At 48.7% G+C, this 13,900-nt stretch overlaps 1 protein-coding gene across 1 annotated transcript; it reads left to right on the top strand.

The window, feature by feature from the left end:
* The first annotated feature begins 276 nt into the window (after positions 1-276).
* On the top strand, positions 277-13,063 carry LOC117204148 (MOXD1 homolog 1). Its single transcript, XM_033441292.1, has 10 exons — positions 277-1,504; positions 8,801-8,953; positions 9,822-9,995; positions 10,171-10,254; positions 10,701-10,890; positions 11,234-11,499; positions 11,592-12,010; positions 12,101-12,300; positions 12,392-12,522; positions 12,705-13,063. Exons 1-10 carry the CDS (start codon positions 491-493, stop codon positions 12,861-12,863), a joined length of 2,790 nt encoding a protein of 929 aa, XP_033297183.1. The 5' UTR covers positions 277-490; the 3' UTR covers positions 12,864-13,063.
* Positions 13,064-13,900: the final 837 nt, after the last annotated feature.

Raw genomic sequence — 13,900 nt, 5'->3', positions numbered from 1 at the left:
GGCCTGAATAAGGGCCCCAGGAAGGGGACCGGCTCAGGTAAGCAGCTGCAAGCGTCCGCAGGGGCAACAGCAGCCGCGCGCTTAAATTAGTCCCGGCACAACTGTCGTTCGCGTAACACCAAAGCGAGGAGAGAGAATTGTTCGGTCGTGCGTTTCGCAAGAGCGTGGTTTGGAGCGACGAATTTTTGAAGAGAAACGGACTGGCCGGTGTTTGGATATGTCGGTGAATGCGAAAAACGTGGAACATTGAAAGGGAGTTGGAGGTGAGATTCGACGATCTTAAGCTTCGCGATCGCACGCTAGAATTTGAAAGCACTCTGGAAATTGGAAAGTTTGCGACTACGATCGACGATGCGCGGTCGCTAATTGGCTGAGCGAATTTGAACGAGAAGGAAGCCTCGTATGGGCGGGAGATCGCGAAGAAGCTAGAGGCGAAGATCGAGAGAGAACGCGGGGGCATTCGACGATCGTATGAAGGAAACGAAGGAAGATGCTGATACTTAGGCTAATCGCGGTGTCGAGCCTCTGCTGGATGGCCAGGTGCGATTTGTTGGACCTGTACGTGCAGCACATGGACGAGACCATGAGGACCTTGGCCTACAGGAACAGGCATCGTTCGAAGGACGTCGTATCGAGGATAAAGAGAAGTCTCGGAGAGGAGCAGGCGCTTCTCAGAGTAGGCACGTTTAAGAAACAACGGCTGGACGTGGATAAAGAGTGGTACGCGCGATGGAAGGCGAGGAGGAAGATCCTGCCTTACAAGGAGGACGGGCTGGACTTTGCCAATTCGAGGGAGGAAAACCCGGACCCGGATCAACACGAGTTGGTGAACAACGCCAGTCGGATACTCGGCGTCGGCGGAGAATCCGAAGAAACGACGACCGCGTCCACGCTGGAGATCAAGGAAACCGCGAACGCGTTCGACATCGACGTCTCTAACGGAGAATCGACGCGGTCGTCCGGCAACGATACAGCGCCGTTCGACAAACGACAACAAATCGACGACGAGAATCCGAAGGCGGAATCTCGGGAGGAGACCACTCGGACCGTGGATTCGCAGGACGACGTCGAAACGGACGAGAATTTTCGATTCGAGACGATGGAGGAAATCGGCGCCGGCGGAGCGAACAACCTCTTCGACGATCCTATCTCGAAGAGAAGTCCAAAGTCGCGAGACAGTCGAGTTCCGAAGAAGTACGTACCACCGATGGACAAATTGGCGAAGCTGTTACGCGCGTCCAAGTATACCGGCGCCGAAGAGACGACGGACGATCGACCCCGAAGAAGCATCGAACAACCGAGGTTCACCAGACGCGAGATACTCGACGACGACGGAGAAGTTATCCTCGAGTGGGATCCTTCGGACGAGCAGATGGTCACCTTCAAGGTGATCGCCAAGACCTTGGGATACGTCGGCATCGGATTCAACGAGAAAAACCACATGAAGGGAGCTGATATTCTGCTGGCTTGGGTGGACGATCACACGGGCACCGTCAATCTGCTGGTGAGTGCTGCCGCGTCCCATCTCGATCATCGGTCATCGCCAAAGGTATTCGGACCCGTGATCGATCGTCCCCGATCTCCGATCTTCCTTTTAGCCGCGTCCTCTCTTCCTTCTTATCCCGTAGCCTTTGTGCGATCGTGCTTCCAACGATCGATCGGCATAGCAAGACGGTGATTAGGACGCGTGAGAATAGTCGAGCGGCCAACGGGAAAGTCTGCGAACGTCGGCGCTAGCCGTGTGGGAAGAACTCGTTTTCTTCTTATCGGAACGCGATCCTAGATTTCTATTTTCGCCGCGCTTTCGAAACGGCGCTTCCGCGATCGATCAAACGGATCGAGTAAATCGTCGTTGCAAATACCGACAAACGTTAAAAGCTTTCGTATCAGCCGTGTGAATCGAGAGCTGGCGAATGAAAGAACGACGACGACGACGACGACGACGACGACGACGACGAACCGGAGGAGCGAGAGGAAGGGAAGAAAGGAAAAGTAAAAGGACGAAGGCAGGTAAAAAAGGAAGGGAAGAAACGAAAAGCTAGGAAATTAAAGGAAGATTAAGAGGGGGAGGGTCGAAACAGCAGTCCGAAAGATCTGCCAAGCTGAGAGAAGGACGAGGAGAAAAAGAGGCAGCAAAAGGGGGTATCGCGAGCCGAGGTATCGGCCTCTCGCCTCTCCTCCCTCCCGTCCAAACCACCGAACCCTTCTGCGAAGGGATCCCCTTGCTCGTGGTTTCGTTTTAGTCGCACGATCCGTATTAACGAGGTTCGTTTAATTAACGCGTCATGGGAGATCCCGGTCGATCGCCTTCTCTCCTCGCGATCCGTAACAGCGCCTGGAAAAACCAACGAACACGATAGTTCGCGCTAATCGTAAGACTTTCCACTTCTCTTTTCGTTTTCGTTTTCGTTTTCGTTTTCGTTTCCGTTTCCATTTCTCTTTTCCCTTTGGATCGCGGCACATGGTACCTTCGCTTCGGAAATAGCGTGACATCTACGCGCAAATTACCGTTCGAAACAACTCTCTTACACGGACTTTGCTTACTCTCTCTTGTAATTTCAAGTATCCACACTCGGACGAACATTGGAGTTTCCATTCGGAGAACCACGCAACGAAGGGATTAAAAAGGAACTGGTTATCGAAACCTGCTCCACCCTTTTTTCTCCCTTTGCGCGGCTTCTTCGAATTCCTAATCTTAATTAAATTTATATCCATTCTCCGAGGTGTGCTACGACGTTGGTTCGAGCGCGGCCACGCGAACCTGCCCTCGCGATCTTCCACGTCGTGTCGTATTCGTATTCGTAAGAATGGCCCGGCGGAAAAGTGGAATTTTTCGGCTCCATTTACTCGATATTTATCCGCGAGAACCAAGGCGAGGTCCAAAGTGAGAAGAAACGGGCAAAACGCAGCCACGCAGGTGGGACAGACGCAGGAGTCTGAACGACACGCCGTTGCTAGAAAATTAACGAACGTGGTTCCGCCGGACGAGATAAAGTCGTGATAAATTTACGTCCGGCGAGGGCAGCGAGAGGCCTTTCTGTCCGCTCTCTCTCTCTCTCTCTCTCTTCCTCTCTTCGATTCGCCTTCTCTCGCCTCTTCCACCTTGACGAATTCGAAATCCACCGGCGAACCTGACCGCCTGTCAATTCCATGACTCGACGAATTTCGATGGGAATATCTGAAAACGAAGAAAGAATTGGACGAATAAACAAATTTCCCATACATCGAGGCGCGACGATATCGCTCGTATATCGATAAAGTTTGGAAACGTTATGATTTTCCTGTATTTTTCGATTTATTAAAGTGATATCTAGAGAGCTGTTAAAACATTCGCGTTAAAACATACTGTTAAAACATACAGACGAAACGTTTGACGATACCAACAGACGCCGATCGTATTAGCAAATTATCAGAGGCGATCTGGTCGGAGTTTATCGGCAACTTCTTCCGCCAGCAAATATTTAAATAAATAATTGCCGTTTGTTGAGAACCGAGCACCGTCTCTCACGCGGCAGATACAAAATCAAGCCCGCGTAAATTCGAACACGCCAACGGCCCGCAGGCAAATCGTGCCACAGGCAATGGTACACGGCCGATACGGAATACACGGATGCAGAAAGAGAAACACGTATACGCTGGGTACAGGCGGGAGGTGAAAGTGTGCGAAAGGTTGCGTGACTGAATACGCGACGAACACACGAGGAAGCACGAAGGTGTGTAAGAAGAGGCCCCTTCTCAGGGGGCATAGGTATGTCGTGTCCTGGCAGTTGGTTCCAAAGGGTCCCCCAGTCAAGGCCTCCAGACATCGGCGGGGGGAGGCTACGCGAATCTTTGAGCATCGTTGCAAAGAAAGACGAAGACCAGCGGTGCTGGCTGGCTCGAACGAATCGACCGACGCGCGATACCTCTCGCCCCTCGAATCTTCGAACGCGTGTCGAGATACGACGCGTAACTTTCTGCAACGATAAGAAAAACGAACGAATAAGCTACGAGAAACGGATCGAACCTGCTCTCTTTGCCCTCTAACTCTTAGAAACGGCGGATTCGCGGCAACACGGACAGCGCAGCGGCTTTACATTTCCTTCGAACGGTATTTCTTTGGAAGAGAAGAAAAAAGCTGCAGCTTTCGTTCACCGAGAAACAATGGACACGATAATTGCTCCTTTCACTCCATCTCCTTATTACGCAGTACTACGCGTATTAAGCGTCTGCTATTTCGAATTTTAGTACAACAAAGTTCGGTCGACTTTTGTTCGTCTCGTCTGCTCCTCGTATCGTAGGTTGGAACGCGATCGAGATCGCAGAGAGGGACTGTTTCGAGAAAGGACGAAACTGGAGAAAATTCGACGATCGCTAAATTATTCACCGCGAGCCACGGCGTGTGTGCACGTACGACGATTACGATGGTAATTTATTAGAGACAGGGAAGCACGTTTCGCAAAGTGAATCGGAAACGCGGGTAATCCGCGATCCGTCCATCTCGTGGTGCAACAGGCCCAGCCTGAGACCAACTCGGTGCATAGACGGACGCACACATTCTCCTCCCTCCTCTTTCGCCGTGATCTTTTTCTCATTATCTTCGACATATCCTGCTCGTCTTTTTTCACCCGCCGCCAACCAGTTTTCGTTTGTTTCCGATCCAACTTCTTCGTCTTCGAGCTCTGCCGCTCCACAGCTTCGTAGACCCGTGTACGCAAATAAGACGAGAAAGTATCGGCGTTTCGTAATTATAGCCCCTCGTGGTCATCGAATCACGACGAATACGTCGTGTTACGATCGTTACGAGTTGTTACAATTGTTACAAATTATCCAACTATTCCGCTCGACTCTGGGAAAACGAGAAAATCGAGAAAAACGAGAAAAATAGAAATTAAAACCCAAGCCGAATCTATAACGAGTATGATCGCAACCGATATCGTCGATCAACAGATTCTTATGCAAGAAAGGGCATCCAGGTCCAACAAATCGACGAAAAACTCGTTAAACTTGGAGAAAGTAGCGCGAGGTACCTATCGTTTACAGTCGTATTTCGTTGCCTTTGGTTTTACCGCTTCGTCTCGACCGAGAAGCGAATCGTCGCTCTACTCTCGCCGTCGAGTAGCCAAGTGGGATTTTAACCGAGCATATGGAGAATATTTTACGGATCGATCCTCCGCATATGACGCAATATGACGCAATGACGTGAAGCAAAGTTCGTAGGTGATTCTCCTTTTGTCGCCGCTTTTCACCTCTTTAACGATCCTCTTCCAGCACGAGGCTGCCTTTCTTGCCGCAGGCGATCGAAAGAAACTTCGAAGCACGAATTTTCATGGAACTCGATTTGCGTTTATGAACCCCTTCCATCATTCCAATTCCCCCTTATAAACAAAATAAAAAATAGCATGATACTTTTCAGCTATCCGAATGGCAATTAATTCGGAAAGATGACAAACCAGGCGAACAAATTCCAAGAAATGGGTATATTTCTCATTTTGTCTATTTTCATGGCTGGAAATCTGTTGCGACTGTGCGAGTGTCCGATCGATCGAAAGATACAAACGCGAATTCGGCATCGATCAACGGCAAGAACGAGAGAGAAGAAAAACGCAAAGATCGCCAAGATTATTATTACAGGCGGATAGGCGCGTAAAGAGAACCACGACGAGCTATAACGCGTCATCGAGCGTAATTGCGCGTAACAGCGTGTTCTTCCCAAGACCAAGACACGTGAGAACCGGATCGGCTCGTACCGTGACTGCGACACGTTGCAAACTGGCTACCTGTGCCACGGGAAAACTTTGCTCCATCTCGTTCCAGCTTTCAAGAGCTTTTCGTCTTTTATTATTTCCCCGCTGTCAGTTTTTACGAGAATAAATTCCGAGCCAACGTCGCCAGCAAAAACTCGATTCGACGTCGTTCGATGGAATTTACGGAAGCTCTTTGCCTCTCGCGAGTTTCCATCTGTTTCCATCCTGCGAGAGAGAATTCTGGACCGGTTAAACGGCGAAGCGGAAAACTCGAGACTTTTGCTATTCCGCGACGAATAACGCTCTGACTTTAATTTTTCCATAAATATCTAGATACGACGATCCAAACCAAACTGGTTATGACATTTTCTTTAAAAAGTAAAGCAGCGACCAAAGAAGAATCCGCCGTTTCTATATTTGCTTCGACTTTCCAAACAGAATCGTCCAATTTTCTAATTAGCTGATACCGCGAAACCGTATCCCAGCTTCGAATCGATTTCATCGAAATTCACTTATCCGACAACGACCACATTTTCATCCACCGTACACAAGCGTCGAGCTTTCGAGGAAACTGTTTACTCGCGTTAACGAAGAGACGCGTGGTTGTTTTGCCAGCGATTAGGAAACACGTCGATTTCGTCCGGTCTGTTCCGTTGATCGTGTCTGTTTAGAGACCGGTAGGTGGTTGTTCGCAGTTGCCTAAGAACGATAGGAAGGCCCTTTATCCCCGTCGAGGGATCGTCTTTGCGCTACCAGCTGCTGCTCTGCCAGGTGGTAAAAAGGAAGGAGAGCCGCTATACGAAAAGGAAAGGTAATCCGCGCAGCGACACGGAGAGAGAAAGAACGAGGAGAAGCTGGAAGACGAGAGGGAAGGAAGGAGGAGAAAGCGAGACAGCGTGAGAGTATCGAAACGAGATGGAAAAGCGTTGGAGGGAGAAAAGTATAGAGGGCGGTAAAAGTAAGAGTAAGTAAGAGCAAGAAGGACGGAGGGGAAAAAAGGGAAAGGGGAACATCGGTGAAACGGTGTGTGAAAGAAGAGGGAAGAAAGGGAGAGAAAAAGGAGGGAGGACTGTACGTCCAAAACACCTGGCAAGCATCGTCCTTCTAGTGGCGCCTCTTTTTCTTCGGAATTGTCGGCCCATGGGAACCAGCGCGGTCCTCCGCGGCACAACTCCTCCGGGGGCACAAAGGCAACCGTTTCTTTTTTGCCACGCGTATATAGATCGGAAACTATCTTTCCCCAGATAGATCATCGTACGGATAAACGACGCCGATTCTTCGTTTCTGGTTCCCGTTGGTTGGCCGTTCGGCGAAACGCGTTTTCAACGAACATTCGTCGTTCGAGAACAAATGTACTTTCCAACGTACCGAAACGTCCAAGTTTCTCGGAAGACTGCCACGGGAAACGCGAGTACCGATCCATGACGTCACATCCGCCGAATTAATTTTCCGCATCCACGCACGTGTGCCTCTTTTCCCACGCATCGGTGACTCGATTCCACTCTCTCGAAAGACTGGAACGGAACCAACCAGCCAGCCAACTTTTCGCCTTTTCTCTCTCATCCTCCGTCGCGTTTCCTTCGGTCTGTCTAGTCGGAGCACCGACTGGACCATCGGTCCTGTGCATTCGCTGAAACAACCACCGTGATTTCAAGTACAAGCCAATAGCGTATCGTACGGTAGTACGCACAGAGCGATAGGAACGGTTGGCGAAAATATTCAAACGCCTCCGGAACCCTCTAAAACACTCTATAGAAGCAGACGATCGTTATCAAGTCGTCGTTGTCGTTGTTACGGCGCTAACGACGCTAACGCAAGTAGTTAGATGTTCGATGGTAGATGATCGACGCGTCGATATCGTTCGATCTATACTCGGAGATCCTACCTTAGAAATCGCTCGAGTGCCAGATGTTGGCACGAGCTTCTATAACCGTTTGCATAATTTTCCTGATCGACGATCAAACCGTACCGCCCGTTAAACACGGTCCACGTCGAAAAACAAGACGCTTTTCCCGTTGACCGACAGGCACGTATGAGTTACCGCGATTAAAACGTCGCAACGACGTCGAGTCGATCCATTGAATCGAGAGACCGCCGAGGAATCGCCGACTTTTTTTAATCACCGTCTGGCAATGCCACGGACGACGCTACGTGCTAATTAGCCCGACGACGATGAGAATATCCGGCTGCCATGAGAAAACCCCGAGCGGCGAATCTCGTGAGAACGCGCGCTAACCCCAGAAAGCCCGCCCCAACGGCGAATCGCAGCCGCTAATAATTATGATTAATCGGAAATCGGTAGCAGGCGAGTTCGTTCAAATCCAAAGTAGACGCTCGTAATCGATCGTTCGGATTCACGCTGAACGCGACGACGGAATCTCGCGATTTTAAACCGAGATTTTCAGTTTCCCTCTCCGTTAGCAGCTAACGCGTTTCATCTTCGCGGCATCAAATTTTTAAATGATACGTACGATATAACAATTAGCGTAGAGCACGAACAACCATCTTACGAACGTGAGCCACTGCGAACCAACGAGGCTGCGTTCTCTGTTCGGGTGGCCTGTTTCTTTTTTCTTTCGAGAGACGCGCCACTTTATTATCGCTTCCTCTTTGCACGTGCTCGTTACAAAATACGCAACGAGCGTGACGATGCTCGGCCAATTATTTCGATTCATTAAGAGCAGGAAGGGGACTTCCCTTCGGCCTCTTACAAACTTTACCGCCCAACCATAATCGGAATCCAACGGACCCAAACGCTCGCGGCCACCCTTCCGATTGTTGTCAGCGTCACGGCTGACGGTGTTGTTTCCTTCGAGCGCATCCGACGCATCGGAATGTCGTTAACTTAACGGAACGTCGCTTGAATCTGACAGACCGATAAACGTTGTTACATCATCGATTATCGAGTACACATCGAAAGAGTAAAGGAGAAAGCGCGGAAAGCGGAGAGGAACGAATCGAGCCTGACAAAAAGCTTCGATTCGTCGTCCAGTGTAAACACCTGGCGCTCACCCGACCCGATAAACTTCTCCGTCTCGTTCCGTCGGCAAATCAAATTTCTTTTCGTGTTTCAGGACTCGCACGGGATCGAAGGTCCGGAGGCGGCCCTGGTCACGGACACGTCGCAGGATGTCAAAGTGTTGGGCGGCTCGCAAAACGAAACTCACACGAGCGTGATATTCTCGCGAAACTGGCAGACCTGCGACCCTCAGGATCATCGGCTCACGGTAAGGCTGCAAGCACGAACAGCGTCACGATCTTACGATTTACCAGAATATTCGATTTATCGTTTTCTTCCGCCGATCGTACCTCGTTTCTTTCTGCTATTCGTAGAAACGATACCCTTCCTTTACGTTGTTTTCCTTGTCCTCGATCGCAGCTACGCCACCTGGACACGAGTATACGGTTAATCAAAATCTAGACATCAGCGAGATCAAAAGATCCACCGGGTACCGATTAATTCGATTAATTTCGACGGCAACGATCGTACTCTAAACGATCGTATTCGAACGCGGACCACTGCTTCGTCGGTCCATCGCATCTCGACTAAGGAAATTCAGCGGTAAGCGGCAACGGGCACGGGGTTAAGGCTGGTGTATATGGCAATATGGGAATAAAATCAAATATCCGAGATAAAGGAGGATCGAGTTGCCTCGTAACCGCGCATCGAGTAATTACAAGTGGCGGGAGAACGAATCGTCCGATATTCGATTCCACCTGACGGAGCCTGGGAACCGGGAATAGCCGAGAAGATTTACAACGTAGAGACAAGAGCGGTGGTAGAATTCGCGGAGAGAGCCTCCTCTCTTTCTCGATTTATGCCCGGCACGAAGGCAGCCCGCGACTTTAACAGGCCCTTAGACCACGGTACGTGGAATTCCCGCGGCGATATTTAGGCGTTTAGCATGCCGTCCGCGACCCTCGTGCGTCTCCTCCGCGATTCCCATTCTCGATCCGCAGCGCGGGACTAACCAGCGTGCCGTCCAGCCCATCGAAATATTTCTTAACCAGCCTATTTCCCATATCCGAGCCTCTCTTCCAGTTCCAACCGCAGCAGAACCATTATGAAAAAGTAATTATCGCTTGCTATCGCAGGGAGACACGATTCGAGTCCTCTGGGCGCTTCATTCCAGCGATCCTGAGCTAAATACCGCCGTTTGGCCCGGTGACAAGCGCGGAGGTAGAGCTTTGAGACTCAAGACCGCGGCCCCTCATGCACCTCCCCGTCATACTCGGGATATCAAGCATTGGGACGTGAAATTGAACCAAGTAAGCGGAATCTGGCAATCGTGTTTAACTTACAATTGTATCAACGACGATTTCTTATTAACTTTGTCCTCTCGACAAAGAAGAATTCTCGATACACGATAGCTTAATTATTAATCGTTGCCTAGCAACGGAATGCCTGTATCGTGATTAATCGTGTGTTCCTCTTGATACATAGCCTCCGGTTTCAGACAGCGTAGACACCACCTATTGGTGCAAGATCTTCAAGGCCCCTCACAAAGAGAAACACCATATGATCGGGGTAAGTAATCGAAATTCGTCGAAATTCGTCGAAATTTATCGAAATATGTGTTCGTTTCGGAATAAATTTGATGCGCGACGCGAGTACCGAGGAATGTCGTAAGGTTGGGCCTGATTCCGTATGTGCTTCACGAATCACGGTCATCCGTGCCGGACATGGCACCGTGTCGATGGACGTCATTAGAATAAAGAAGGGCCTCGGAATGATGTCATTCCGTGGCCGAAACGTTGCCCGATTGCCAATTGAATCCGCTTGAGAAGATTTCTCGGCAGAAGAACACGCGGTTCGATCCGATATTCCGAAACTGTCTGGCCACGCGATTGATTCTTCTGCTTCTTCGAATCCTCTCGACCATATACCGTCGTCGATATATCGGATACAAACACCGACTATAGGACGATACGCGCCAAACATCGAGCAACGACTGATTCATCTTGCGATTTCAGTACACGCCACTCGTGGAAAAGGAGAACGAAGATTTGGTTCATCATATTATACTGTACGAGTGCGCCTCCACTTTGTCGATCTTGGGACAACACGCGAGAATCGTTGGAGCTCCGTGTTACAGTCCTACGATGCCGCGAGAATGGGAATCCTGTTTGCAGCCGGTGCTTGCCTGGGCACGTGGTAGTACAGGTACACCAGAGGAAAGAGCATAAGACTCATTTGACAATTTCGATTGTTTGACTCGCGAGTGTAGATTTAACAGTCGGTAATTTAGATAGAACCGGAATTACCAAATATTACCAATTACTCGAAACCACGACAACTTGTAAATTATCGTCTTTACCATTATCAGAAGCACGGCACGGCGATTCTTCTCGCCAATGTCGATACAGACTTTTCTCGAGGCACGATTATTTAATGACACAATGACGAGTAGAACGAATATGGCGAGATAGAGATTAGTATAGAGATTACGTATAGTAGTAGCGAGATAGTATGGTATGGTATAGAGATACGATGTGTCTTGGCACAGGTGAATGGCTTCCGGAACACGTCGGTATTCCCATCGCGGAACATCCCGAAGGCTCTTATTACATGTTAGAAGTGCACTATAATAATCCGGATATGAAGAAGGTGGTAGACAGCAGCGGAGTACGTCTACACTTGACTGCGAACCTACGTCCTCAGGAAGCGGGAATTCTCGTTGCTGGCGTGGCTGTTAGTCCTCTTCACCTGATTCCACCGAGACAAAAGGAATACGCCACCGCGGGTTACTGTACTCCTCATTGTACCAACACTGTGCGTAAACGCCGCTCTTTCGACGATTGCAACCCGCTTCTTCCATCCGTTCGTTTCTAAACTTTTCAACTTTTCAACTGTTAAACATACAGATGTTCCCTGAAGGCGGAGTGAACATCGTTTCGGTGGTCTTGCATTCTCACTTGGCCGGTCGTCGTTTGAGTCTGAAACACATTCGCCAAGGCAAAGAATTACCCAGAATAGTCGAGGACAACCACTTTGATTTCGAGTATCAACAGTCTCATACTCTGGAGAAGGAGGTGAAAGTCCTTCCAGGAGACGAATTGCTGGCCGAGTGTGTTTACGGTACGTTGGACAGGACGAAACCTACTTTGGGAGGATACGCGGCATCTCAGGAAATGTGTCTGGCCTTCGTGGTACATTATCCGAGAACACCACTAGCAGCTTGTTACAGTATGACGCCGGTGAAACATCTGTTCAAGACTCTCGGCGTGTACAGCTTCAAAGGCGTTACTATGGATCACCTGGAGAAGCTTTTCCTAACAACTAGGTAAGCAAAAGGTAAAAGTTTGTGCGTACGACGCGCACAACGTATATTCTACGTACCTTCTTATCCGTTACGTTTGCTTGTTTGTCGCAGGACCGATGCCGTGACTATTCCTTCCACTGGTCAACAACAGCTTCCGATTTACCCTGCTACAAGGCCTAGCGAAGAAATTGACGAGGAACTTATAAGGGAGGCAAAGTCTGCCTTGATGGCTATGAGGGATTACACGGTGGAAAACGAGAACGATAACGTCTTCTCTCGGTTGATCATCGAAGAACCCGAAGAGTTCAGAGGTAAACGATACGAACGCCTATTCCCAGCAAACTGACAATCATCCTGACCGGATAACCGATATAAGACTACGATAATCACGTGTCTCGATAGGTCGAACTTTGGCCGAACATATGCTGGCTCTACCCTGGACGGAGGAACTTCTTGCTAGATCCATCGAACAGAGTCTGTATCATGGCAGGCACATGACATTTTGCAGAAAGAGGGACGATAAGCTTGCTCTGGTACGTCCAATTTTTATCCCTTCTCGTATCTTCTCCTTCGATATCTCAGCAGTACAAGCAACCTGCCTCTATTCTATAAAACGTTCTTCGACGATATAATAAAATAGAATAAAATCCATCCATCTAAGCAACAGTTTTCAAAGGTGAAATTTATGACATTCGTCGTAACACGTTCTTTGCAGCCGGCTGACATACAAACATTCCCAAACTACACAGCACTGCCAGAAACCAACGAAACCACGTGCAGCCAAATGGCAATGCTATCCAGTGCATCGAGGACCTTGTACTTTGACATCGTGCCGCTTCTCACGATTCTCGTTACGGCGATCGTTGTTTCCTAAAATTAAAGTCAAATACGTATTACACGTTTCATTGTCCGTTGTTTGATCGTCGTTGATTCTACGGTCAAACGTATCCGTCTCTTATTCGTCTCGCTTACAAATCGCCACTGTTCGAAACAGGCTAGAAACGAGCGATATCGTCCAACAATAATTTACGAGGCCGATATATCTCTACCTGCAGGGATAGATAGGGCAAGATTTTCAAAAAATTTTCACCGCCCAACATATGTGTGTGTGCGCGTGTGTGTGCGTGCGTGCGTGTGCGCGTGTGTGTGTGTGCGCGTGCGTGTGTATGATGTGTACGTATATGTGTATACACACGCCCACACACGCACAAAAATATAATATAATATAATATATATGTATAATGTAATGTAATGTAAATATACCATCCACTTATTTATAAGGTATTCGCGCTACAAGCCTTTCCCCTCTATTTTATATGAATTTTGTATAAAAAAAATAAACCAGTCTGTAGAAACTGTACCATTGTGCGTATCGTCGTCGACTGCCATCCCCTTTTATCAAAAAATTATTAGTAAAACCTCGAGCGGCGACGAATACGAGTTAAAAAAAAGAGAAAAGTATAGTACAATTACAGTAGAGAAAAAGAAGAGGCTTTACGGAAATATTCTTACCGCTACAATGTACGGAGTGTCGGAAACCATAAAACTTTCAATTGAATACTTTCCATAACTTGCAGAGTTTCATAGATATGTGGCTACTTGCAACAATATGGACATTCGCGAATGCTTCGAGGAGTGATTTCACCGTTGTAAAACCGTTTGCTTATCGGAAGAAAAGATAATTTCGTTAATTAGTTGTATCGGTAGAGTAACGTAGTTGATGCAGAAATCGAAATTTTTCGAAATTTCCAAGCTGTCGAACATCCCCTGTCGCTTAGTCCGGCTACATTTCGCCGGAGTAAAGAGAGGTTCAAACTGTTGGTGATCGATGTAGCGACTGCTTTGAAGCTCAGCCACAAGGCAACCGGGTAACCGATATATCAGCTACCACGCAGGTGTCCGGGCTCGCAA

Source organism: Bombus bifarius, unplaced genomic scaffold (assembly GCF_011952205.1).
Source record: "Bombus bifarius isolate JDL3187 unplaced genomic scaffold, Bbif_JDL3187 scf7180000007966, whole genome shotgun sequence".
In the NCBI taxonomy this organism is placed as follows: Eukaryota; Metazoa; Arthropoda; class Insecta; order Hymenoptera; family Apidae; genus Bombus; species Bombus bifarius.
This window is presented reverse-complemented; position numbering and strand designations above follow the sequence as displayed.

Coding starts and splice junctions, on each gene's coding strand:
- LOC117204148 (XM_033441292.1), top strand. CDS start 491: ATGCTGATACTTAGGCTAATCGCGGTGTCGAGCCTCTGCTGGATGGCC. Junction 11,500..11,591: donor CTCCTCATTGTACCAACACT/GTGCGTAAACGC, acceptor TTAAACATACAG/ATGTTCCCTGAAGGCGGAGT. Junction 12,011..12,100: donor AAGCTTTTCCTAACAACTAG/GTAAGCAAAAGG, acceptor TGTTTGTCGCAG/GACCGATGCCGTGACTATTC.